The 26,911-nt window shown below is 33.8% G+C and overlaps 2 protein-coding genes across 3 annotated transcripts; both read right to left on the reverse strand.

The window, feature by feature from the left end:
- Nucleotides 1-816: 816 nt before the first annotated feature.
- LOC116778807 (RNA-binding protein 38-like) lies at nucleotides 817-20,195 on the reverse strand. 2 transcript variants are annotated; one of them, XM_032672839.2, is made up of 5 exons: nucleotides 19,790-20,195; nucleotides 14,673-14,799; nucleotides 5,692-5,764; nucleotides 2,892-3,124; nucleotides 817-2,780 (listed from the first exon to the last, which is right to left on the reverse strand). In XM_032672839.2, the coding sequence occupies exons 1-5, from the start codon at nucleotides 20,009-20,011 to the stop codon at nucleotides 2,653-2,655; spliced, it is 783 nt and encodes a 260-aa protein (XP_032528730.1). In that variant the 5' UTR covers nucleotides 20,012-20,195; the 3' UTR covers nucleotides 817-2,652. The 2 variants fall into 2 exon arrangements, with proteins under 2 accessions (XP_032528730.1, XP_032528729.1); XM_032672838.2 differs by having other exon boundaries at nucleotides 817-2,783; nucleotides 19,790-20,194.
- A 3,782-nt stretch (nucleotides 20,196-23,977) lies between these two features.
- Nucleotides 23,978-26,195, reverse strand: LOC133320879 (piggyBac transposable element-derived protein 2-like). Its single transcript, XM_061529920.1, has 2 exons — nucleotides 26,007-26,195; nucleotides 23,978-25,666 (listed from the first exon to the last, which is right to left on the reverse strand). The coding sequence occupies exons 1-2, from the start codon at nucleotides 26,040-26,042 to the stop codon at nucleotides 23,996-23,998; spliced, it is 1,707 nt and encodes a 568-aa protein (XP_061385904.1). The 5' UTR covers nucleotides 26,043-26,195; the 3' UTR covers nucleotides 23,978-23,995.
- Between the last annotated feature and the right edge of the window lie 716 nt (nucleotides 26,196-26,911).

Here is a 26,911-nt window from a genome sequence, read left to right on the forward strand (position 1 = left end):
TATTGAAATATTGTTTTAAACACAGCGATCATAAACTTTGTAATCTCCATTTCGTCTGAGCAATAATTTGTACATTTCGTAATAAATTTATTCATGTAATATATTATGGACTTTTACGTCAAATAAAAAGGCGCATAAATATTTGATATCATACATAATAATCGATTACATTAAAATTATAAACGGCTTAAATGTAACGCTGTCTATTTTAGGAATGGATTTCTCAGCGACGTGAATCATTTTCTCATTAAATATTCTTTTAGTTTTGTTACATTTATAATGAAGTGTTATTTATATAAAAAAAATATTAAAGCCTTAAGGAAGATATAATTCCAACTTTATTTTTCTTATTTAAAGTTAAATTTGATCTTAATTCCATCAAATTAACGAACCATTTGTACAGATTTTACATTCAAACGTAAAATAATTTTATAAAATTATATTCTCTTCATTATTTCACAATGTAGGAGTTAACGTTGGTGCTAACTGCTGAAACATATTTTTATAACAATATATGTTTTCGCCTTAACGATATAAAGCTGCCTCGCCTCGTTTTACAGAAATACTTTAAAAAAATGTTCCGTTATTAGAATGCGCTGATCTCATTAATTTCGGAAGACAACTTACAGTAATTGTTAATCTGGAATCCCGCCAACTTTGACGACGGAAATTCTAACGACCTACTTCTTAACAAACTAGATTTTTAAATAGAACGTTGGACATCTACATTCGAAAATAGAATTAAAAATCTTTTCTCTAAATCGTTCGAAAGGCGAAGGTACATGGGAGTGGGATTTGAAAGAAAACAAAATGAAATACCTTATAAAATTATTTTCCACTTTAGACTATCCTAAATTAAGTACAGTATAGTATAATTTTAAATTAATTATAACAATTATTAGGTATTTATTATGATATCATATTATATATAAGTCATACATAAATATATTGTGCTTATATTACTGTGAATGAAATGCTTATGGTCTTGGAGGACGCGGTGTCGCGTCGTGATATGTTTTATATAATATTGTATAAATAATGACATTTAAGGCAAGATGGCCACGAATATGGCTAACATGATTAATGTTTTTAATATATTCTACTTATAATAACGGTGTGTATAATTCATTATATTGGAACGGATCTATTTTCATCGGACATTATTGGTTTATCATTGATCCGTTCGATAAATAATTATTTAACAATTTTATTACTCTTCCACATAATAAATAGTTATCAACATGTAGATTTACAAATATCAACAAAATAAATTACGAATAACAGCATATTATAATAATTATGTTTAACTTACATGCTATGATTTTGATATATCTAGTGCCCTTCGCTTGTACTACGACGCCGGCCATTACCTGGACATTACTAAATCGAATTGTTATAAAAAAATATTCATATACAAATATTTATATATCATAGATATTTTATAAAGAATAATGTCGGCCAGCGGATGTCAAAAACTCAATATCATTAATATTACATGGACTAGTAATTGAATTATTCTATACCGCTTTGGAGAACATAAAATTAAGGGCCTTAATAAAATAGCCTATTATTATAAATAAGTACATAATATTAATAATTAATACATAAGCCCTTTATTGCTCTCCTCTTACCTTAAGCTAAACCGGGTCCATCTTAAGACGAATTGAGCAATGTGGACACGTTACAGAAATAACAAAAGCTAATTTTACTGTAACATAGTAACTTTATATATTTGCCTACATTTTGTCAAAACGCCGCATCTTAAATATAGTTCAGTTGATGTTCCAAGAACATGTTTTCATTATGACCATAGCGGCATTTAACTTAACCTCACATTCGTACCACGATTATAAAATTGAATAGCTCTCTAATAAAATATAAGTAAAAACAAAAAGGAAGGTGTTTTGGAAGTATTAAAAATTGCAATAAAGTCATGGCGTAAAACGTAGAAAAACAGCACGTGATGGAGACGATAGACATAGGTATAATTTTATTTAGACAAATCTGCAACGCATTCGGAGTGGAAAGTCACTGGCCACTTATTTGAACGCATGACAAAATCTTTCTTAACATTATTGTCGGACAGCTATTCGGCATTAATAATAATGAATTAGGACGAAAGTAATACCTAAAATATATATCTAAAAATATTATTTAGATAAAAAAATAGGTATGACATTAGGAAGTCGAATAATGAGGCAAGAACATCGTTTTACACAGCTAGGTATAAAATATATTAACTATATTACTAGACGAAACTCGTTGCAAATGACATATTCATTGAAATTATAATCCATTGTTTATTTAGTGTCATTTCCAAACAGTTTATCGATTGCTATTAGATTATTTAGAATCTAGTTTTATTTTACAACGCTAGGTAATATTAATTTTCTAAAACCCTTCACCTATACTGGCATTAAGTACCCTCATCGTGCCTTAATTCTAACGTAAAAGCTTATAGCTTTGGTCATTTATTAATATTTGGTTGATACAGCATGTATTTGACAGTTTTTTTTTTTTTTTTGGTTTTTCCGGTGATGGAACCGTAATGATAGCATTATTCCAACACTACAACACCTCATCACATTTTCGTTACTTAACACCGAGAGAGTGGCTCATGATATTATTTTGTGCCACTTTGATATGTTGGTATTATTGCATTCGTGCTTCTTGGAGCTGTGGTGGATATGGCAATGGTGGCAATAATGGCGCCTGCACACCGCCGCCTTGAAGAGTGTAGTATGGAGACATGTAGCCTGCACCGCTGGCTGCTGCTGCTGCTGCTATATAAACAGCATTGTTTATAATCATTTACGCAACTTAAATATATACGGTTTCTACATAGCAAATTTTTTTTCACTAACAAATTCAATAAGTTGTTTAAAACGGACCTGCAGCAGTTGCATACGGATCGAATCCAGCAGCAGCGTATTGCTGTTGGTATGCAGCTGCTCCTTGAGCGGCAGCTGCCTGGTATTCATAAAGGTGGTTCGCAGCAGCCACGGCCGCAGCGTGTTGTAGTTGCGGCAACTGCACCAGCCCCCCTCCAGTACCCACGCTGGCGCCCACCCCGCTCATGGCCCCCACATATCCGGGGGCACCGTACACGTACCCCGGGGACAACCTGCCAATTATCATTGAACATTAAATTTAATCGTAACTCCAGAACGGTTCCAAACTTGCGATTTAAAACGCAGGTTTGGAGTCCGAAACCCAAATGACATTTCACGATGCAAAATTAGGCTCGCGTGAAAGGTCATTTTAAAAACTGAGCACGTCTCACAACTGTCATCACACGCTATACCTAGCCCCAGTTGCACTGACAGGTCGAGCATCTAGTTCTGTTAGGTTAGTAGACATCGATAAACGGTTATGTTATGTAAGTAGGTATGCAATTTATAGTTGTCGTACTCCGCCGCCGTGCGTCATTGGCATGGAAGTTGAAAAAAAATCTGTTAAAAATGTGCTAGCAGATCCGCTGTGACGAAAATAACCGAATAACACAGCTCAGTTACTTGTCCTCACGCAGTTTTCGTTATGTTGATATAATATATTAACTATTTTATATGGTATTTGTCATTTGATAATATTACGCAAATGCTTATAACATACCACTTGTAGCGTGGAGTATGTGAATTCTTACTATTGGAAAAGATATCGTGTATTGTGTACATTGATTTTATCAACGGGGCTTGTAAAATACTTTCTTCAATACTTTATTTTTAAATAAGATAAAAGAAAATGCCGAATACGCTTTTTCTCGGATGTCGGCGGGCGGTCAAGTTGTTCGAGAGCATTTCTAGTACGCTGCATCAGCGCTTACAGAGGGTGCTTGGCCGAGACCACGCTACTCAGTTCACCATTTATCGACCGTTTGTCCTTTTCTAACATTATACATTTCAATAGGGACGGATTTATGGATGATCGGATCTAGAAGCGAATTTCATTAGCTTGGTACAAGGGCTGGAGAGCGACGCGCATGCTCACCGCACGCCCGACAAAAAGCTCCGCCCGCCTAAACCGCCCACCTGTAGTTTACTATCTTATTCAAGATACCTACATTCAAATAAATTTGACTGACAAACTCTATGGAGGATGTACACTTTTTAAACTAAAAAAAACATATAGAAAAACACGTAACAGGTACAAAACACGCGAAATGAGCAATAAAACTGGCGAAACGACACACAAGCTTCACATCTACAGGACAAAGGCAAAGAAACTAGAATTAATTCACCTCTAATATTATATCTGTTAGACCTATATTGTATTTATATATAACTTATTACTTACATGCACTCCTATACATCGAGAACACTACAAAGTTACAAAGATGTCAAGGACGGACTATCTTCATTTTAATAAAATGGTGTCAATGGAATGTTCTATTAACCGAATGATACTTTCACTTAATTGTTTTTACATTATTGTCTAAACTAACGATAAGACGTAATTGTTTGTGGTGGCTCTGGTCACCTTGACAACATATCTGATTATATATTTTTAATGCAATATTCGCTATATTTACGACACGACGGCGGCTGTAGGTGGAGACAACGCGTTTTACAAGACAATAGCGACGAGAAGTAACTGAAAATCCCTTACAGAGCCATTCACATTTCGAACACTAAACACAATTATATATATATAAATAAATCTAGCCTTTTAATAATCATCGAAACGTGAATGAAACACATACTACAAAACTCACAATTTACTCACAATTACTTAATTTTATAATTAGAATAAAATAAAGATTCTATGTTTGAAAGAAACGGCCTCATATTTATAGATAGATATTTACAAATATATATTTTCGTGAATATAAAAAGATAAAAAAAATAACTTTTAGTAATATCAAACATTAAAATATAATATTTATAAGCTTTGTTAAAATGACATACAATAAATATTTAGAATAGATGGAGGCCGCGCGCCACAGGCTACAAGGGAAATTCGGTTACATTTTTCTTAGTAAGTGTATTAAACGAAATCCACCACCAACAAAACTCAATTCAAAAAATCAACAAATCTTACACGAACACGGCATAAAACATAAAAAAAATAATTAAAGAAAACATTGAGTGTCGATAACGATGCGGTTGTGAATGATGAGCGGCGCCGGAGACGGGTCAACCGGAGCCGCCCATGAGACGTGTAGCTTCAAAACGTAAACATTTAAAACCCAATCGACTAATTCACACCCAAAACGAAAAATCCACTCTCACGCTCACGCTTGCCATAGATACCTATGTGAAAATGTCTGATTATTTAGTCTAGGTGGGCCGCCGGCTGCCACGTCGCTAGCCGTCCGGAGACGCCGCTCGCCTCATCTACCGAGACAAAAGTCAGCTGAACTAATTGTAATCAATGCTACACTACATCTCTTACTTACCTACAATTCCTTTAATTTTGATGTTGTTACATAAACTTTTCCACGAACACATTATCTGACAGTCTTTTAAGTCTACTACATTTCCTGTAGATATTGACTTCGTCTTATCTGATATTCCTAAAATTACCTCTGCTGTAATCTAAAGTGAGTAGGTCTGATTTTTGTCTCGTGAGATGTAATTGAAGCGGCATGCGGCGCCGCTTGTGCTGGCAAATATCGAAGTGTTGAGCCATAGAACATTGATGTGATACAGATGCTATATGCTTTAAAGGCCACAATATCAAATGTAAACTTACCCATAATGTGCGGGCAGTACTGTAGGATATCCTGCACGGACGCCTGCCGCTGCGGCCGCTGCGAGTCCGAAGCCTGTAACAAACATTAAAGAAATTTACGATTCCTCATTAAGAAAAATCTAAGGAAATATGTTATCTGTCATCAAGAGCTCTCAAACGAACTATTTTTGATCCTACTTAACGGAAGCGACTAGAGAGGACTTGGAACTAAAATATATCGCATTGAGATTGGACGTCTTCCAAATGACACAAGAGTCAACTTAGCACAGGCAGCTTCAGAAATGTTAATTTCTTTTTATTGCATTGTTAAGTCGCTCGAGGCTGAGTCTATTTCGGTCGCTGGCCGCCCGCCTGGGCTCCGGCATCCAGGCTTATACTTCTTGACAAGAAGACGACACCCTTGCTATAAATGGCTTACTGCGATGGCTTCGGATTGGCTATCGCGATATGTAAAGGGAGATTCATAAATAGAACATTTAACATCAATCGGGCAAAGATCTGAAGCACGATCAAAATTAATGTTAAGTAAAGTGTAGGTGATTAGTGGCTTATGGCCATATAAGCGTGTCGTATGTCCGGTTTGATTATTATGGTGAAATTTCCCCTGCCATTACAAAGACTGGCGTCCGCACTGGCCCCGGAAGGAGTCGCGGTTCGGCTGCTATGATAATGTATGACCTTCGCTTATTGTCATTGCAAATCATTAGTCAATACACGTAATTGATTTACGCATCACGGACATATAATATAAATTATTTCAATTAAAAATATTATAAAGAAACTATTTTAATATTTGTTTTTATACACGACAGCGAATAAATTAGTTATTGTTACCAATATCAGGTTTCAGGTTCAGGAAAATTTGTTATATTTTTTTAATATTAACGTAAAATATTATTCGAAGATGACAAAACTCATTATGTTTTATTAATATTGAATCTAATAAGGTTTACTTCTCTCTAATTTTTTACTTTTCGACCGAACTAGAATATATTTTTTAATTATCAGTTATCAAATAGTTAAGACAAAATACAACGGTTGTATTAATAACGTAGATAGTAATCATGGACTATTTTTGTGGGTCAATCACATAGTGTACCAATGAAACTAGTTATATCATTTAATTGGTGTCGATGTTCGAATTACCCTTAAAAATGAAAGGGTTGGCGTGTTTGATGAGACCATGATGTGCGCCGCAATTCGATCGATGTCGTGCCGTTTGACGGCCGAGGTCGAACCGCTGTCCACCACCGGCCTTATCTGATTCATTATATTTTCCTCCTCACCATTGTGCCACGGCCTAAATGCTATGCTCTTTTGTCGATGACCCAGTTCGACTTCAACAGTAATCGATTGTCGACACAACATATATTACTTCAGTAAAACAAATATAACGCAGTACATTTGCAGCCAAATATCAAATGACGCAAATTTCCCTCCGCATTAGTCACGGTTTCTCCTGAAAAGCGGCCCACACACGACCAGTTAAAGTAAATAATGCTTTGTTTTAATGTTTTTGCTTGGTTTCAGGAGTTCGAAGTCCGGTCGACGAACTGCAAAGCCGACACCGAAGCTTAACGACGTTTGTAAGGATTCTACGGAAATACGATTTTAGACTCAGCGGTAGTTGCCGAAGAGAAGTCGACCCCTCTCTCATATACAAATTTATTCCAGAGTCCTCTGTCATGATCGTAACATGTAAATTTAACATCAGGCAACAATCAAATATAAATTTATTGATATAGTTAAACAGAGCAAAATATAATGTTCAGTGTTGAGGCATCGAATCTCTGTGTAATCGTTAAACACCGTTTACGATTTCTGAATTCGCGTAAACGTGCCAGAGAAGCCAAAGCTCGCAGTAAAAGCGCGGAAAATTGTTCATTGCATCCACCAAACAAACTGCCTTTGTTAATACATTGTATCATCAATATGTCGTGTTAGTTTACTAGAATAGAATTTGACGTAGACCAGTTGTGTCCCAATTTTGTACCAAATCAAAATGTAGTTCCGAGACATTTTGCGTGTCCGGCGGCCTTGCATTCGGTCTGAGCGCCTTTTGAATTTGTTACTTCCAGCATCACCAAGTTGGATGATCAGAGACAGATTCGTCATATAAAAGTTATTCAATCATACTCTAATGACGTTACCCGAGAATTATTTTTAGAGTACACGTGCGTGCTTTTTGCCAAATTAGTCATTCTCTGAATAAAATGAAAATAAACTGTAATGCTAAAATATTAAAAAAAATAATCTACGCAAATATAATTGATTTTTCTAAAGTAGTCTTAAGAAGTCTTACAGTAAAGGCAAGTACAAAAGAAAAGCTAGCTGGAAAATATGTGGTATTGGCGGACCGCCAGCATTGATGTCGCGACAGAGGCGACGTTCCCAAAACTGCGTATATTTAGACAAAATAAAGAGCCAGCCGAAGACAAAACGAGACGCAACTCTTGTTTTATAAATAACCGCGTCGTTCGCCGGACGGACTGCCTCGCTCAGCCAACCTCTGCTCGCCAGCTGTTGTACATAAATAATAATTAAGACACGAAGAAAGCTACGTGTTTCTTGTACTTCTAAAGGAATTAAATATTTGAAAATATTTTTTAAAATCTACCTACAATGTGAAAAACATTCACATAATAAATTAGAATGATATCTGATCGTCACAATACTTCGTAAAACTATGAACGTATATCCGGACGTTAAAAGTAAATCAAACAATAACCTTATAGTTTGCGATCCACGTTTTACTATGTTATAAAAGCTACATAATTGTAGGTTTATAAGAATATGAACAAAGTTTTGATGTCAAACATTAAAAAAATATATATATTTGGAGACGGAGAAACGTTTTAAGGTAAGAATTTTATTTTCTTACGTAATTATAATCAATGGTGAGACGGTATGGGTATGGTAATCTGCGATATCGGAGGATTAAGGGGCTTCATGCGGATGTCGCCTCTCGGGATCACATTACTCCGGAGGGCGGAACTTACCCTCGAACCTGTGCTAACAACTCTAGAACAATAGCCCAATAGCGGACTTCCTGACACGAAGGTAGAACTTGAAACTATTTCCTCTACCTCAATACAAGCCTATTCGTAATTCATTCAGTTTGGTTCATTTCATTAAACATGTAAGAATAATTATGTATAGTGAATACTTTATCATCATACCTGTGTTTTTATTATAACGTGCCAATCAACATCCTGGAGCCAAAAATAAATTAATTGAAACTTCAATCTCTTATTAAGCCATAAGTTTTTCAACACCTCGCCGATAATGAATTTATCTACTGGGAGAGGTGCCACCTAATCAAATTATAGGCTAAATACGATATATAATATATTGGAAGACATTCAATCATGCGACTATATTATTCAATAATTGCGTTATAATCACATGAATATTTAGAAAATAGCTATTATTATTATACTTCTTCCGACATAATCTTTTTTTTAAATTGCTTATATAACATTCGTAATATAATTCAAAAGGTCGAAATCACAGTTAAGCTGTGACACTGTGTTCGTTGTAATTGTAGTAATTGTATATTTCCGTCACATACAATAAAATAAGTCATGATTACTGTAAAGATACGATCACGTGGTAGCATGGCCGAGCCGGCGAGTAGGGCTTCACTTCAATTACATACGCAATATCGACCAGTTTCACAGCGATGTGAAATGTTTACGCTATAAAAAAAAAACCATCGATGATTCATTGTGCATCCAAAAATACACTATACGTCCAAATAATACGAGGTTCATTGTACCGTGGATATTAGGAACATGGTCCTCCAGCTCGAATCTGATATCGATCGAGCTGGTGAGCGGCGCGTGCGGACTCATCAATGCATGTATATTCATAACCCGACACCGAAATAAAAATAGTGGCTGCGAACGGCCCGAGGGGAGAGGGAGGGGAGGACATACATAAGTAATGCACCGGCGAAGGGCAGCGGCGCACGCGATCCCAACCCTGTGCCAAACGGAGGGACAACCCCTCCTTAAACATCTAAATAAACTCACTATTAATCAATGATGACTCGCAACTTGCATGCTTCACTTTCGCATATTACCTAGCAAAACGCATCAAATATCAAGATACCAATATAACACTGTTTATAGTTAATGTATTTAAAACTATAGCAAAACAGACAACTGAAAATCGATAAGCAATTACTTAACGCGCTGACATTTCCAGACGCCACGTTTTCTACAATTTCTCAGATAGGTGTTAATCGATTATTTTGGTGCTCGGTGAATTTAATAATTCAACGTGTCGCTGGTGTGTTTGGACAAGTGCCCTGTTCGGCCCTCATCAACTCCCATATAATAAAACTTTAACAATGTTTTCATGCTCGTCCGCTCCGTCCAAATCTACGGCGGTTCGTATACGTTCCAGAAAGTAGGTTAAAATATTTCTTATATATTTAGCAACTTTATACAACTGGTGAATATAATTTTATTGCGTATTAACTTTGGAACACCTAATCAAATATAGAACAGACAATGGCATTGGAATAATAAATTCGGAATAACATAATAAATGGTTAGTATTTTCTTTCAAAACGAAATTGAATATTTTAAAAGTTGTAAAAACTTGTCTAGACAAAACTCGGGTTTCCATATTATTGAAAAAGTTTTAAATCCTATGAAAGCCTTTCTCATTTTCCATTAAAGATTAAAGACACCTGTTCCAAATAAGGACATTGATAAAATCATTTTCAATTAAAAACTTAGCACCTATCTGCCTACTTAGTAGGTAAAAAATAAAAATATTTTTAAAACATGATGAAAGATCATGGACTAGTGATTATTTATTTTGGCACAGAAGCCGATGCGAAAGCAGCGAAGACGGATATTAGTTAACGCCTCCATCAACGTCAATGAATTGATTTCAATAAAAATACGTTGGAAATATATTAAACGTATTCATAAAAAAAAGAACTTCCAATCGACCGAAAAGGAATATGAGATCAGTGATGCAGGTAAAATCTGGGCGCATTCATAAAAGCCGGATGCGACATTCAAAACGGGCCCTGATAACGGTTCCCGGCAGTTGCATTTTAAATGACAAAAGTTTCCATAAACCGGACTAGCAACGGACATCCCAAAGACCCTATCCTTAATATAAAAGACGTAGGTCCCAATGAATCCTAACTCAGTGGGAAAGAACTGTTGATAATACTGAATGCTTTGAAATGCTAACAGAATTTATTTTGTCCGATGGATTTATGAAGGATAAACACACATTGTACTAGATCGTAAACGTTAATCTCTTAAGACAAACAACGGCTGAAGACTAAACATGGTTTTTGGTGGCGTTAATTTTAGATGACGCGTTCATTCAAATCATACGGACTATTTTGCATGAGACTATAAAATATTTATTCAGGAACGGAACACGACATTTTAAATTGATTATTTTTAAACTATCTCACATAACAAATTTAAATAAAAAAAATTTCAAACAAATGACTCGCGCTTTACGCATACACTTAACAAAAATATATCCATGTGAATTTAGTGTAAGCAAACATCAACGGAATCGATAAACGAGGTTCACAAATCAGTAATTGTCTTTAAAATCATAATGTGTAACGGGCAGTGAGGCCCCCATACCACCCCAACATTATAGCCCCTGGCTCCAGTACACGGTGTATTACAGGGGACATATGGCAGGACCGGTACGCCACAGCCAGGTGGCCGTCATGCGCGCGCGCACCCATTGTTACTTCCCCCTCTCAAAAAAAAAACGCAACTCAAACAATGCCAACTCCGCAAAACATAGCTGTAACGACGGTATTCCATTCAGTCGGTTTTCACACATCGCCTCAGCTGGTCCGGCGAGTTCTAAATGATCTTGGACCATAACCATCCAGTTTAAGAGATTACCGTTAACGGATCATATGCATAGATTCCTTTTTTAAACCCCATATCGTTTTACAAACTGATATTTATCTGTAACTAAAACTTAGAGCGAATCGTAAAACAAATTACAGTCCAACTAAAACGAAATGTTAATAACGTGAAACATCAAATCGGTAGCCATATCGCAAATTCAACAAGAATGTTAAATATAAATACAGGATAAATAAAACTAAGTCGCTACCAACAAAGTCGTTGATTAGAAACATTATCAAGAACGAGCTATAATTTTCCGTACGTCAATAAGATAGTGGTTTCTTAGACAGATTGCTGTTATCAAAGCACAATTATAAACGACTATTGCATGTCATTCCTTTAAAACCATTGTCTCGGTTTTGATCATTCGTGATGTGTTTTTTTATTGCTGTGTAACAAGATTTTCTGTAATCTATGGCTGCAATTATCAATACACTATTAATATGAACGTACTGTAACTACACGTGTCGGTATATCAATACTATTAAGTTAATGCTTTGCGCTTGATTGCTTTTAATTTTAAATATCAAAAATGTATTATAATTTGACCTGAATATAATATGAAGATTCAAAGGTAGTGGTTAGTTAATCGTACAGAGATGTCCTTCCGTTTATTTGAATGAGAATACACCCCATCAATCAAGTAAGCTATTACGTGTTTGTTCAGGATATGTTAAAATAAACTTAATGTTGTATTTTTTAGGGCACATTATTAAAGTATTTAGTTTTATGTGATCATTATCGGATGTGTCGTAATCACGTCTTCATTAATCTATGTCAAACGTTATATATAAGTATCTGAATGATAAGAAGTTATTCAAAGAGCTAGTTTACTTTTTGGGAACATTAAACAAGCATTCGGAAATATTTATATATAAGTGGTTTATAATCGAGCATGTTATTTGTAGATGTTTGTGAAAGCCTTTTTTAATAAAACACAAAAAAAAACAACCGTCACGATGACGTCGTCAATTATTAAGGAATAGGGATACCGGCTTCAATAAAATGGTCGATATAAAATAACATAAAAGCAAAAAGATCGATAACTCGATAACGTGAAAATAGTTTATATATTAATTAAAATCTTTATTGCAAATTGCAAAGACATGTACAACAGTTGGTTCATAAATTGATGTATAACCAAACGTTCACCACAAATCCGACTTTACAAGGGTTGCGTGCGGGGTCCAATCAATTAGCGGCGTCCTACGCTTCCGGTTCCGAGCGTTTACGGAATTCCGGTGGGGATTGTTCTGTTAATCATGCTAACACGTCACCAATGGATATTTAGTGCACACTATAACATATTGTATCCCTTTACTTGTAAGTGTGTTACTGGCATGCTTTTTTTACAGGTGTTTATAGTTGGGAGGACCGATTGGAAACGGAAATACATTTTAAAACAATAGTTAATTTATCATTTAATTGTTGGCACCGGTGTAACATTTATATCTTACTGTTAACAACAGCGAAAGTATGTATGTATTGTATCCTAGCATATAACTTCCTAAGTATGCAAAAAAAAAAATACTAAAAATTTGTAGTCAGATGAAAAAAATATTGAAAGGTTCTTATTACATAAATCGTTCAAATGAAGAAGCCTTACAGTCAACTTAAAACACTCGAGGAAAGCCTATACGACTAAGTTGTTAATACAACTTAGAATAAGGGAATGAGGAGAAAACAAATTACATACTTTCAAAAAAAGACAAAATCTACATACAAAAAAAAAAAACGAAAGTTTAAATCAAATAAAATGACAACTGCTTATTTCTGACATTGAAATAAAAAAAAAAACAATGAAACTGATATGAATAACCAAAATAATTACTCTAATTACCTAAATAAAAAAAACACCACAAAAAAAGACACTTATCATCATGATAATTTAAGATTTATTTAATAATTTCGCGATACTTCATGAAGCTTATCCATTAATAACCGAAACGAGTGCATGGTTTGTGTTGGAAAGATAAAAGATAATAGTTTATCAATCAAACGATACTATATTAAAAATTATCTTTTCATTTTATTATCAAATAATTTTGCTCCGCTAACCTACTAGCAGCATGTCTATTCAAAATAAATTGCATTCATAGTTAAGGGTCCAGTGTATTTGTCTTTGGAGCCTCCATAATGTGTTTATCTCCAATTCTTTATGACTACCCTTTATCAGGAACATATAAAAACATTACGTATGTCACTTAATTGACGTTTCAGATCTCTGTATTTCAAGCTTCGCCGGAGTGTTATAAAGAATGCGTGCAACGAAGCGGTTTCTAAATAATAAAAGGTGACAATTGTTTGATAGACCAATACCTACGTAATGACCCTTTCGCGGTTATTTCTGTCATTGTCAAACAGAATTACCAGCAGCTAAATTATATATAATTGTAGAACAATAACATACTGTTACAAAACGGAATTATATAGCCCTGGATGTTGGCCAAATTGGCATATATTTCATAATATATAAGAGGTGCAGCGCTGAATATGCAGTCTTACCGAGTAGCCTTATCAAATGACCCTGATAATTAAATAAAACTGCCAAAGGACTTCAGTTTACTGCCAATTATAACTAAATATTATGTAATCACTGGAAACGATATTTAATAAGGGCAAATAATGCAAAAATATATTTACATATATTATTTACCAACGGTAAAACAATAAGTGAAATATCAAATAAAATAGTTCTCAACTCTTATTCATTAATGACCCCCACAAAGACTATTGTCACACGCAAAGAGATCAAATTTTTTGTGAGGCGAAGATGTGTCGTTGAACATTAAAAAAAAAGGTCTCATGTGAACGAATCGAACAGCTGAGGCGTAAGTGAGATTCAAACAACCCTTGTCAAATTCGATTTTTCAAAAATATGTCTGCTACTATTTTTTTAATATATAAGTAGCACTTTTAAAGCTTATGTTTAAATTAAGCAATTTATGACTATAACAGTATTTTTTTAATTTTGTGGCATGGCCTATACGTTTTTTTTTCAAACGGTTCCATAACACGTTGAATGCAAAGGCATTGACTGTACAGCTGAATAAAATAAAATAAAATTACCTGGCGCCAAATTTCCTCTGGGCTTTGCTCCAAGGATTGCTAAGTTGACGTTTGCTTTCCTGCCGTCGATAATAGGGTTGGGATCCTTGCAGGCGCGTTCAGCAGCTGCCCGATCGCCCATTATTACCTGCAAAAAAACATCGATATAGTTACAATACGATTTATAATATAAATATCAAGTTTAATCCATATCAAATATACATAAAAAAATCTTTTACTACTATTCAACATTGCAAGCGTGATTTTGACTTATTTTATATACATATCAGTGACGTTTATATTACCAATTGTAATGCAATTGAGCCCCACAGGTCACCTCGCGAGTATCGACATACCAGTGTAAATTGAACCAACGAATGCTTAACAGAACAAACAAAATGTATTGATGACATTGAACATCATAGTTCCTTTAGTATGGTTAGAATTAATATCGTGAAGCCGATGGGTTAAATCGAAAGCAAGAATAACTTCATAACTTTCGAATCAAAATTAATCATTACTATTTATATTTTCATCATTTTTATCACTTAAAGCGCGTTTCTGATAAGTTTATTTTTTAAACGTCCAAACCTATTTTTGTTTATGGCCAGTTTATTTTCATTATACCTTAAAATATAATTACTATTTTATAACCAAACCTCAACAAAACACCAAACACGCGTGGTTTAGACTTAAAATATTACATTAAAAATGGAGTAGTAAAAAGTTACATACAGTTTATTCATATTTGTAACAAAGAAGGTTTGTATGTTTAACCTGTAACACGTAGCTAAACAATTGATCAGACTGTGATGGAAATTTGAGTTTATAATCACAAAATAAAGTATACCTATGTAAAAAAAACGGATTATTCTTCACGACAAAACTTTTGGCAATGGTTTTATATACTGGAATCCCAAATAGCAATATGAATTAAGTAATTCATAAGCTTATAACAGCAAAAATATTTTTTTAACAATGGTAAGTATAAGTATAATATTTAAAAACCGGAGGCTAAGTTTACTGTTTTATTAACAACGCAATTTGATGTCAGCTCAGATTAAAATTACAGTTCAATTGTTACTTATCTCAAGTGTTAACAAAAGATGTGAAACCTGATGAGATTGCAAGATAATCTCAAACAACACCAAAAAAAACTGTTTATACAAATGTTTGTTTACTTATATGAAAACATGACACATAAGAGAAAGACGGGACAAGGAGTTTCGTATACAGCCAACGTAATATTGATATTTCGAACTACAAATATATATATAATATTATAAAATTATAATAATATTCAATGTATTTTTTTTATGTTTTCCAAGATATTTTAGATAATTCATTCAGAAATATTTAAAATTGTAGATGCATTTTGTTGTTGAACTATGTTGGCTGTACGTTAATCAATTGCAAAAAATATTAAAGAGAAATATATTATGGTTACTCCTACTTCAGCTCTGTATGGCATTTATCTTTAATTTACTTACCTCGCTTTTTATTTTTTGTTTTAGGACTATTTTCTGTTATACATTAATGTAACGGATATTACAAGATAAAATAATTTAATATATTAATTTGAATGAAGGTTACAAATGTCTCTATATTAATTAAGATTTTATGTACCTAATAACTTTCATTGAGAGCCGGAACGAAAGGTATATTCATAGTAACATATATATGAAAGTTTGTCTATGAGTAGATGTCTTCGTAACGAAATCACGCAAGACTACAAAAATTACTGAAAAGGGTTTGATGAAATTATGTTATGTAGTTATGTTATTTTCAAAATACAGTGCTTTTTCTATTTTCTATTTATAATTAAAGTGCCTTTGTTCATTGTATCAAAGGGACAACGATTTAACATCGTTTAGTCAGAAATAATTACGTTATCCTTATTTATATCATCAACACAAATTAATATGTTTTTATAAATATTATAAATACATCAAAAGCAAAATGGCAACCCTATTTTATATTTCCAGCAACAATAGTCACTTTATGATTGTTTGCTTCTATGAACAATTCTCTACAAAGTTGACATTAGCCCAATTCCGTTTATTTGAAACGGTCTAAAACATTATTTACGTGAACACTCCCGTTCCGATTTCTCCATATTGAATTCTTAGGAAAATCATTTATATACACCATTGTATGTTAATACGAAGGAGACCCGATTTAATTAAAAGCTATATTTAATGCCCCTGTAAGGTCAGAAAAATATTCGTAAAATCCCTTTATTCGATTATAGGCTCTATTTACAGATGATTATGAGTTATCGGTTAAAATTTCACGTGGATCCGTTTGTACAAAATTGTTTAGTAAAGCGTTGAAATCGGAATTAGGTATGGCACCGATAAGGAATCTTATCGGCTATTGCTAGCTGTGTTTGTTTTATTGGTCCGAAGTTTTTCATTTGATGATGTATGAATCGAATTGTGGAACTGTATTTTAAGAATTATTGAATAAAATATTACACTTGTCTTAAACTTGTATTGCTTAGAGAAAATTTATATATATATATTTTTTTCAGTCAATTTATTCTTATAAAATCATATTATTGAAGATTTTATAAAACATTGATGAACAAAAAAAAACAGTACAAACATAACATAGCACTGAATGGTGTCATCAATAGTTTTTGTACGTAGCGCTGTAAGTTATAAAATTGCCCTCGTTTGCGAAAGAGAAAGCTCGTTAAGGACCAATAACTGTTAACAATTAGTAACACACTAAACTCCTTTCCAACTTCCTCGCTGATAACAAAACGCATAAATTAACTCCCGTGCACTGATAATTTACAAAGGTTATATAAAAAAATACTATCTAAAATTATCTTGTGTATAAAATTCTCGTTTTAAAATAATCCTTATAATTCAACTTCTTTTTTATTCAATCTTTTCGAGTTCGAGTAATGACATCAGGTGTCCACAGATACCTAGTAACAAAATTTAGATTTTATCATGAAAGACAAAAGTTTTGTTGCACCACAAAATAGATGTAAATATAGAAAATAAACACAACGTATACATAAATTGAGAACCTTTCGGTAACATTTCAGATTTAGATTGCCGACAATATTCCAGAAATTATGTTGGCATGATTTTAAATTAAATTTATTTATCTATGCCAAATTATTATTAGTTTTATCTGTGTCAACAGAAAAGTTGTTCAAAAATAAACACCACAAAATCTAATGTTGGGTGTGTATAAAATAATTATTTGAGAAATTATGGCAACACAGATTTTTCATAATCCTGAAACGCAAGTAATAAAATGGAAAACCCTTTCCCTTTTAATATTTTATATATATTTATGATATAGGAAAGTAAAATAATATCTGTGGAGGACTTTATTGTTTGATATGAAAAAAATACGGTCCAAAGTTTTACGATTTTTAAAACAGCTTTTGTTTTGTTTCAGCAGGTGCGTCATATTAAGATTATGGTTATAACTTTGTGTTATTCTGATACAAGGCTTTTAAGTCAAAAATTTCGTAAATATAGGTGCCTAATCGATCAGATTTTTTTTTGTATTTAAGATTAAAAATTATTTCGCGTTTTTAATCATTAAGACTTACGTGTATGTTTATCAAGTAGTAAATAAGCGTTACTGGTTTAGTGAGTGTTAATTCAATCAAGCATAAAATAGACAATAGGTACAGAGAGGCGTGTCTGCATCCGTAACGCCCAGCATTTTAGCGAACCACGCTAAGATGAATCTAGGATCCTTAATACAATACGCAGTGAGTCCAAAATATTTATAAATAAAGCCTCCGCCACGCCTTCACAAACAATTTCCGGTTATTTCATGGACTTTCGAAAACTTATTATGTACTGTAACGTGTCACTGATAATAATTGTATTCGTAATTAAACAAACTGATTAACTTAAAACCGTGAACTTATTGAATATTCTATCAATTGCGATTATATGCGTTGTTATAACACGTTTATATAAAATTTATATGCCGGCTTTACATGTTAATGAAGTTTAAAGTATTTAAAACAATATTCCGGGGGTTATTAAACTTGAAATTCTTAAAATAGTTCACATTTTAACATCAGATAACAAAAGTACATATGTATATTTTAAGGTGTTATTTTTGAGACTGATCTTCCTACGAGGTTAGTTACCCTATGCCCGCAGTGTCAAATGACAGGCTTTGTGTTTGACGCGCTCTCCAGCACGCACATACTGTGCAGCATTGTGAATTATGGTCCCTATCACAAGGCAATAAGAACTATTTTGTCTGCTGAAACCTTATGAAATCTAGGCTAGATGCACTGTGCCGCCACATGCATATTTTAACTTTACATTTATTACTTTAACTGCTGAAAATTGTCGTATAGAATGATGCAATACACGAAAGTGTTGTTACCGACGCATTGCTATTATTACAGCTATTTAGATGTCATAGAGGGTGCAACGAGACATGTTCCCTCAGCCAGGGTCTCTCCCTAGCTGAATTGAAAATGGGGTTGTGATTCATTTCCCACGAGCCCCACTCGCAACGTACGAAGCCTCAAACTTTATTACGCTCAAAGAATTTTAGTTTTACTAAGCGCCTGGAAATTTCTATTTAACACTATTATACAACAGCGAGACTGTTAAAGTTTGTGGCAAAACTAATGCATTATTCACACGTTGATTGACGCCAAGGTGCTGTCACGGTTTATCAATATATTGAACTTTATAGACTACGTAATTAATTATAATATCGTCTGTATTAAAATTATGCAAAACAATAAGTCTAGTTTATATATCTGTATTTCAGTTTTCAGCGTGTGTCGGAGTGATTTATTTTCATATTAGTTAGAAAAACAAACTGTATGTCCTTCCCCGTGATTGTTGGCTGATTGCTGTAGTGGAACTACACCTGTACTACAAGGGCATGACTTCCGTGTTTAATGTAATTTTGCGATATAAGTGTGTGCATTACTATTAAGGTACCTATGACATAGGTAACAGACATGATAACGCTTTGTGTGATACGTTGTTTCTTACGCGACATTATGGCGCACGGGCACAAGTTAACGTGTCATTACAGCTACACAATACAATCGTGATCGCTGAATAAGTTTTCGCTTGCTACTAATAATACTATAAAAATAATGCAATTTTAAAAACATCACTTACAAAACCATATCCTCTGCTTTTGCTGGTTTGTCTGTCTGTAATGACAACAGCCTCCTCGATGTCCCCGTAAACAGCGAAGTGTTCCCTTAGGCTCTTATCCGTGGTGTGATATGGGAGGCCGCCGACGAACAGTTTCGTCCAGGTGGTGTCTTTCTGGCCGGGGAGCGAACCCAATGCCAGCAGTCCATCGGACTCGGCCGGCAGAGCGCCCGCCATCAACATGCCTTGCACCTCCGTCTCGCTGGTCACCTTGCACTTCAAACACAAACACTCCGCTGGTGCGGATAACGTTGCTTCTATTGATGTCCGTGTACTGTGTCGTGTAGTGTGTTGTGTCCAATGTCGTGTGCCGTGTGTCGTGTGTGGTTGTTGGACGCGGACTGATCGCTATTCGCCAGTGAGCGACGCACGTGGCGTTTCTGTACTAATTTTAACCCCCGCCGCGCTCCCCTCGGCTACCAGATGCGCTCCCTCTCAGGCCACATGCGTCGTTCTACTCGCGGCTCGCTACCCTCGTAATGATATGCCTCGTTATCAGCGGACTGCCTTTGCCTGTTTAACTTTCACACTCGATACCGATTTCATTGTTGATCTTGAAACGTTAACATCAAAACTCAGGTATATTTAATCAGTTTTCTCATGCTATGTGCGGAATCATTGTGAAGGCTTTTATTTACAGATGTTTCGTTTTGTTTTAAACAGATTCTTATCAAATAATCATAAGTAATCTTAATATTTATTAAGGAACACCTTGTTTATGTTACCGACAACCTGTTATAAAACGATATTAAAATAATTGTTAGCATTTGTTATCACCAATTCAAAGTCACTAAATGTCGTTATCTGTCATCAATCTTTAGATAAATCAACTCCACTCGGAATGAACTAAACAGTAGCAAGTAGAAGTGGAAAGAAAGTTAAAACCAGTTAAAATTTAATACTAATACCTACTCAATTTAGATTCATTGTGATTTGTTTAAAGATAAGTGTTCAACCTCTGTATTCTTAATCCAAGTTTGCATGTCAAGCTCACATACGAAGTGTTAACGGCTTTCCATTCATAAATCCAACCCACCTTTACTTGTAGTATAAATTTAGGATATTGAATAAGTAACAGGGGACGCTTCGTATGTAGCGTAAAGATGGAAACTTGGTCTATACATACTGATACACTTAATATTATCGATTTATTTTACAAAATCGTGTACCTAATAGTTATCGGTCATGGTAGGTAATTTCTAAATCAGGCACGTTTAATATATTATATATGTGTTTATATACGGTTTTATTTCTAATACTCTTTCGGTTGTAGATTAGTATGTAAAAATTAATGTATTTAAGAAAATTAAGGTAACTAATTCATAGAAAAAAAATCCTTCAAATGTATAAGTACATATATTTTACTATACATATAAGTATATAGTTCTTCATTATATCGTGTGTATAAATGAATAATAAGTGTTTAAATTTTGATGAAAACAAATAATGTTAAAATTTATTTAAGAAACAATGATCATGAACTTAAATGCAAATAACTTCTCTTCTTAGTTGTTTCTTAATGATTGAATTCATCATTATCTTCAGCTTTCAACTATTGACGCTCACAGCTCAATATAAGCCTCTTCCATCAGACTGGTATGATCCTTGATCATGCACTGCTAGCACGTGCCAAGGCAGGTCCTGACCTTTTGGTGTCGGTGGCCCATTTGAGGATTTCCTTTCCGCGGTCACCACTTCAGGGCTTCGCTGCACCAATAACCAACATGGCCATAGCGTGCAAAACTAAGTTATGTTACATACATTATTTCTAAATGCATAGGTATATATATATATATATATATATATATATATATAGTCTTCTAGCCAAAAAACTGCTACCCAGCTATCATCGAAACATAAGAGGAACATACAATTTTAATATTGTTGAAGAAAGGGTGAAGATGGTGAGGTGTAAACTCCTACTGACATTCAAAATCTAGTAACTTTCCCTATAATAAGTTAGACCTCCAAAATTACTTCTAATGCCAGCCTTTGGGAACTTGGTTCTTAAAGTTGTTGACAAATACGAGTTACAAAATCTAAGGTCCGCTAACGTGGATGCATCTTTTATATCCAGTTCACCTAGGACCTCTTCGAAGATTGTGACGCATCTTTCGTATCCAATACCCCTTAGTATCCGACCAAAGTCTTCAAAGAGCGGGTGTTTATTTAATCTTTACTTATTTATGTAACAATCATGTTGCAGAAGCTGTAAAATCATTCCAAGAAGTAAATACATTTTTTTAAGTTACAATTTTTTTGACACAATGGTATACGAATTCGGTGCACAACCGTTTTTTTTATATAAAAAAAATCAGCTGTTCTATCATTGTGTAATCTTCCCTTTGAGAAAATTGAATAGACCCTTTGGGTTCAGTTAGGTAAGGACTCTGTCGGGGTGGGGGTCGCAGGTTCAATGTACGCTTTGTGAAGTGCGCGTGCGTCGCCAGCTGCAGCCGGGAAGCAGATGGCTGTATAGAAAAAAATATTGATCTAATCACAAATTTCGCGTCACGCTTGACAATTCATCGTGTCATATCCGTTTTATAGGACTGAATAATATGTGTAACTTATTTTTTTATGGAATAAGATCAAATATTTTTTGGCCTTTCAATTTAATATGATTTGTTAATCCATCAAAAAGAAAATATTAACATAATAAATCAAAACCATTATTGGAAAAACTACATATACCCTCAAATTCATAGTTGCTATGGTTCAGATAAGAAAATTGTACCTTGAACAAGACTGTTCAATGCAAATATATGTTGTGATGTATATTAAAATTAATTTGTTTGTACATTGTACATCTTAAATGGCAGAGGTCAAGGTGATTTGGAAGGTATAATACGCATAAGGTACAATCACCCTAAACAATGCATCATTAAAAACTGTATTAAATGTATTTCAAAGTACTCGGATGTTTATGTGACAGTTTAAGCCAGTAATTTTATTAAATAATTTAATACCATAAAAGAAATTGAAATCTGCAAAAGGTTGCTTTAGAAATTATTCAATAATTTGCATTTTTTTCGAGTTCTCAATTTCGATTATTTGAAACTTATCATTTTCTACAACGAAGAAACTTTCAATGACAGCTAAATAAATCACTAATATAAACCTCAAACCATTCTACTAAAATTATTAAAAAGCAAACTATAAAAAACAGTATTTATGAAACAGTACTCTGTGTCATTGTAATCCATTGTCATCATCATTTTATAACACTCATTCTTTTGTCTACTTCCTAATTCCTGTCGTCAATGAAAATTCTTAAAATTACATTACCTCTTGAACCATGTTTCAGGTAATATTTTTTAGTAATATCTTACATCTATTCCATTTAGTGATAACTAGAGTTCTCTAAAAATAATTACAGGCGTATTGAAATGTTCCTCTGAAAAAAAGTCGTTCAAATTATGAGTGTTCATGAAAAGCTAAACCTTAATTTTCGTGAGAATCAATCAGAAACCGCTGCGGTCTTAAGTCTGATGAGTTACGAGGACGAAAGGTCGCAGAAATCAGATTTCAAGAGTCCCGCCGTGCTGCAGACAGCAGAATTCTTTAATTCCTTCAACTGTCATAAAAAGTACTGACATTTGTTATATAACGTTAAAATCCCTAACGCTAATTTAGTATTTGTAATATCAGAACTAAGAGGTATCATAAAAATCGATGAAAGAAATTGATTCATTTGAAAAGATTTTGCCATGCCGTTGCCATGTATTTGTAATTTTTTTTTTAACACAATCGGAATTTTGTAGGATATATATATATATATAGTTTGATATTATTTCAGACATAATTCTGAGCATAAATCTGTCCGTCTCTAAAGTGGTTCCTCCGTTTTTTTTAGGGTTGAAAGAAGTCGTCAGTTTAACCCTTTACTTGGCAAGAACTAAAAATATGAAAAAAAAGGAAATTATTGATAAATTTTGTTTAATTTATGAATGGACAACTTGAGAAAAATAAAAATAAAAATCTAGGTATCCTAGGTTTCGAGAAAACTTAAGTACATCACAATGTACACTGCCAATTTTACAGAAATATTATAAATAAATTGTTTGTACATTTTGGTGTACACTACCAAGGACATAATGAATTACATTATTCAGGTTATTATAAATTTATTTCAAAAAAAGGAGGAAATATTTAAATTATTCTTTATTATTTTAGGTGAAAATTACGAAAGCAATTACGTTTTATTTTTCCCACAACAAAACACAAATGTACGTTACATTTTATACAGTAGACAGATGTTCTTCCACTCTTACAATATTTGCAACGCATTGTTTCATTACCTGCTTCTGGAAGATGACCTGTGTTATCAAATCTGACGCTATCAGTTGGTCGGACTGAGACTGGTTTATGGATTTTCAGATTCTCGCCTATATCGTCTGTAACGTTTTGGTTTGTTCCTATTCTATTAGACTTAGACAACCCATCAAACAATTCAAATCTGAAATCTTTCAATGAAGTCTTCTTCCCATCTCTTCTATGTAGGAGCCAAGCGTTATTTATACACATATCAACAAGTTGTGAAAATATTCCCAAGTACCAACGGTGACTTTTGAAGGGAGTTCTATATAACGATATCAACATATCTGCTAAATCGACCCCTCCCATATGTTTGTTGTAATGTTTGACCACTTGAGGACATTCTACATCTACTTTCTTTTTCTCATCCTTATCGTATCGTTTGATTGTTTCTAAGGGGTACGAGTCTATGTAGGTGCTAATAAGTGTAACCACTTTATTGTCGTTCCACTTTACGACTGCCAACTTATTCTTATTGCAAACCACCTGGGCGCTAGAACCGCGTTTCTTCTTTTTTAATTGTTTGTCAGTTGGCAATAACTCTTGACAGCCTCTGAGACGATTAGTCCTTATTGTTCCTAGACTAAGGATCCCGTATTCTTCCCGCAGAATATATGTTAGTTCAGGCGACATAAAAAAGTTATCAGCATACACAATGGCCGGCTTTTTCTTTATAGTTTGACACAATGCAAGCACTACCATACCTCCTAAACCAATTGTAGCTTCTTTCTCTGAAAAAGTCAGTCCACGAAAGGTATCGTCGCCACCATACAGAATAAAATCGTAGATGATACCCGAAACACCCGCACGGACAAAATTCTTAAACCCCCATTTCTTAGGTTTCATTTTTATGTACTGCTTTCGTTTACCTGCTTTACGACCTTTATAAGGTATCATCATCTCGTCAATGGAATATTTTCCTTCTTCTTCAATTTTCAGAAAATTTTTGCGTATTTTCTCCATTAGGGGGCGAATCTTGAAATAACGGTCTGAATCTTGCAAAGTATTATCAACAAAATGAATATATCGACGTATTTGTTGATACTTTTTGAGAGGCATAAGATCAGCAATGAGAGGGTATCTTGTTTTTCTTGCCCAATAGTCAGTATAAGCTGGCATCTGTACTATACCCATCATGATTTGAATGGCCAGGAAGCTTTTAATCTCATCTTCTGTCAGCTGAATAGATCGACCTAGTTGTTCAACTGCATATAAATTTGTATTATAAACAATGTCAGTAATTAAGTCAGGAGAAAAAAAGAAATAAAAATAATCCAGTACTGTCTCTATTTGTGTTTGATGGAGATTGTATAAGTTTTCTTCAAGAGATACATTGTGACGAAATACTTCTAGTGGTGAAAGGGCTTCTAGTGATGATGCTATTGAAGGTGGATCAGAGGTATCTGGTGAAGGCGGTATATAAGCATTTGCTTCCTCATCAGATGTGGAACTATCGTCAGAGCATGCGTTTTGAGCGGGTACCAAAGCCAAGATCTTATGGGCGCGAGTTAGTTGTAAGTTCTGCAGGCGGAAAAAGAAAAAAAAAAGTTCAAAGCAAACAGTTTTTATGAGAAGGTAAAAAAATAAATAAACAAAAACTGCCGATTCGTTGAAAAACAAAAACTGTGTAAACTTAGCAATGTACAGCGTGGTTACCATAGTTCATTTTTAGTATTTTAGTGCGTTATTGGCAACGTGCAGTGCAGTGTACATACATTTGTTTCAACCAAAGTCGGCCATAAAAATTGACACAGTAACGCATAAAACCACTTTTTGAGTAATACATAGTTTTTAGATCAAATAACACACCATTTTTTATTAGTTTTTGAGCTAAAAAGTAATTTATAACGCAAAAACTTACCCGGGTCCCGCCAACACTTTGTTGTTTCGAAGCCATTTTGAATTTGACATGTGTTGTTCAGTGTTGCAACAACGAAAATATTTTTCTACTAATTCTAAATTATTTAGTAATATTTTTAATAAAAACAAAACAAAAAAGTATTATTATTTAACCAGTAAATTTTTTTTGAAATGTATGTACAGTCTAATGTACCTTACCAAGTTAAGGGTTAACAGTTTTTTTCCCAGCAAACATTGCAATTTGACACTCATGTCATGTAAAGTAATTAAATCGTCATAATAGGCCTTTCAATGTATTGAATTCAGACAGGTCTGGCTTTAAACGTGGTCAAAGGATGCTGAACATCCGGACTCACCGTCGTAGGGGCGCTTGACACTCACAGCCGTTAGGAGACGTTTATTTAAAAGTATCAATTTAATTTATAGCTATAACAATTTTAAATTGAGACATGTTATAATTTAGAAGATTTTCAACATATGATGCTGAAATGAGATACTTTTTGCCAGGCACAATAAAAAATTTAAATACTATAAAATTTTAAGCTAGGTTTAATGTAAACATATATATATACATATATTTAAGTATATATATAAGGAGACCACAGGAAAACGAATAATCCGCTTTCTTTATACTTTTTTTCTGTAGACGTATTTTGATTTATATATACAAAAGTTTATATGGATGGATATAAACTTTTCTATATAAAAATCAAAATACGTTTGTGGGTGTTTGTGGGATCATACTTCAGCGGATGTAAATCTGAAAAAAATGTACGCTACTTTTAAGCAACTAGGTTCAAATTATAGGTATTCTGATTTACAATAATAAGGTTAGTGTAACAAAAGCAGTTTATATGAAGTCACGTGATCTAACTACATACGGGACGTTCCTAGTTTTTCATTCAT

The sequence above is a fragment of the Danaus plexippus genome, chromosome 6, assembly GCF_018135715.1.
Source record: "Danaus plexippus chromosome 6, MEX_DaPlex, whole genome shotgun sequence".
Lineage (NCBI taxonomy): Eukaryota > Metazoa > Arthropoda > Insecta > Lepidoptera > Nymphalidae > Danaus > Danaus plexippus.

What these genes read in the sequence shown, in the direction of transcription:
- LOC116778807 (XM_032672838.2), bottom strand. Translation starts at nt 20,011, where the DNA reads ATGTTGATGGCGGGCGCTCTGCCGGCCGAGTCCGATGGACTGCTGGCA. An exon ending in AAAGCAGAGGATATGGTTTT is followed by an intron (nt 14,800 to 19,789) that starts GTAAGTGATGTT and finishes GTTTTTTTGCAG; the next exon opens with GTAATAATGGGCGATCGGGC. An exon ending in GTACTGCCCGCACATTATGG is followed by an intron (nt 3,125 to 5,691) that starts GTAAGTTTACAT and finishes GATAATTGGCAG; the next exon opens with GTTGTCCCCGGGGTACGTGT.
- LOC133320879 (XM_061529920.1), bottom strand. Translation starts at nt 26,042, where the DNA reads ATGGCTTCGAAACAACAAAGTGTTGGCGGGACCCGG. An exon ending in AAAGTGTTGGCGGGACCCGG is followed by an intron (nt 25,667 to 26,006) that starts GTAAGTTTTTGC and finishes TTCCGCCTGCAG; the next exon opens with AACTTACAACTAACTCGCGC.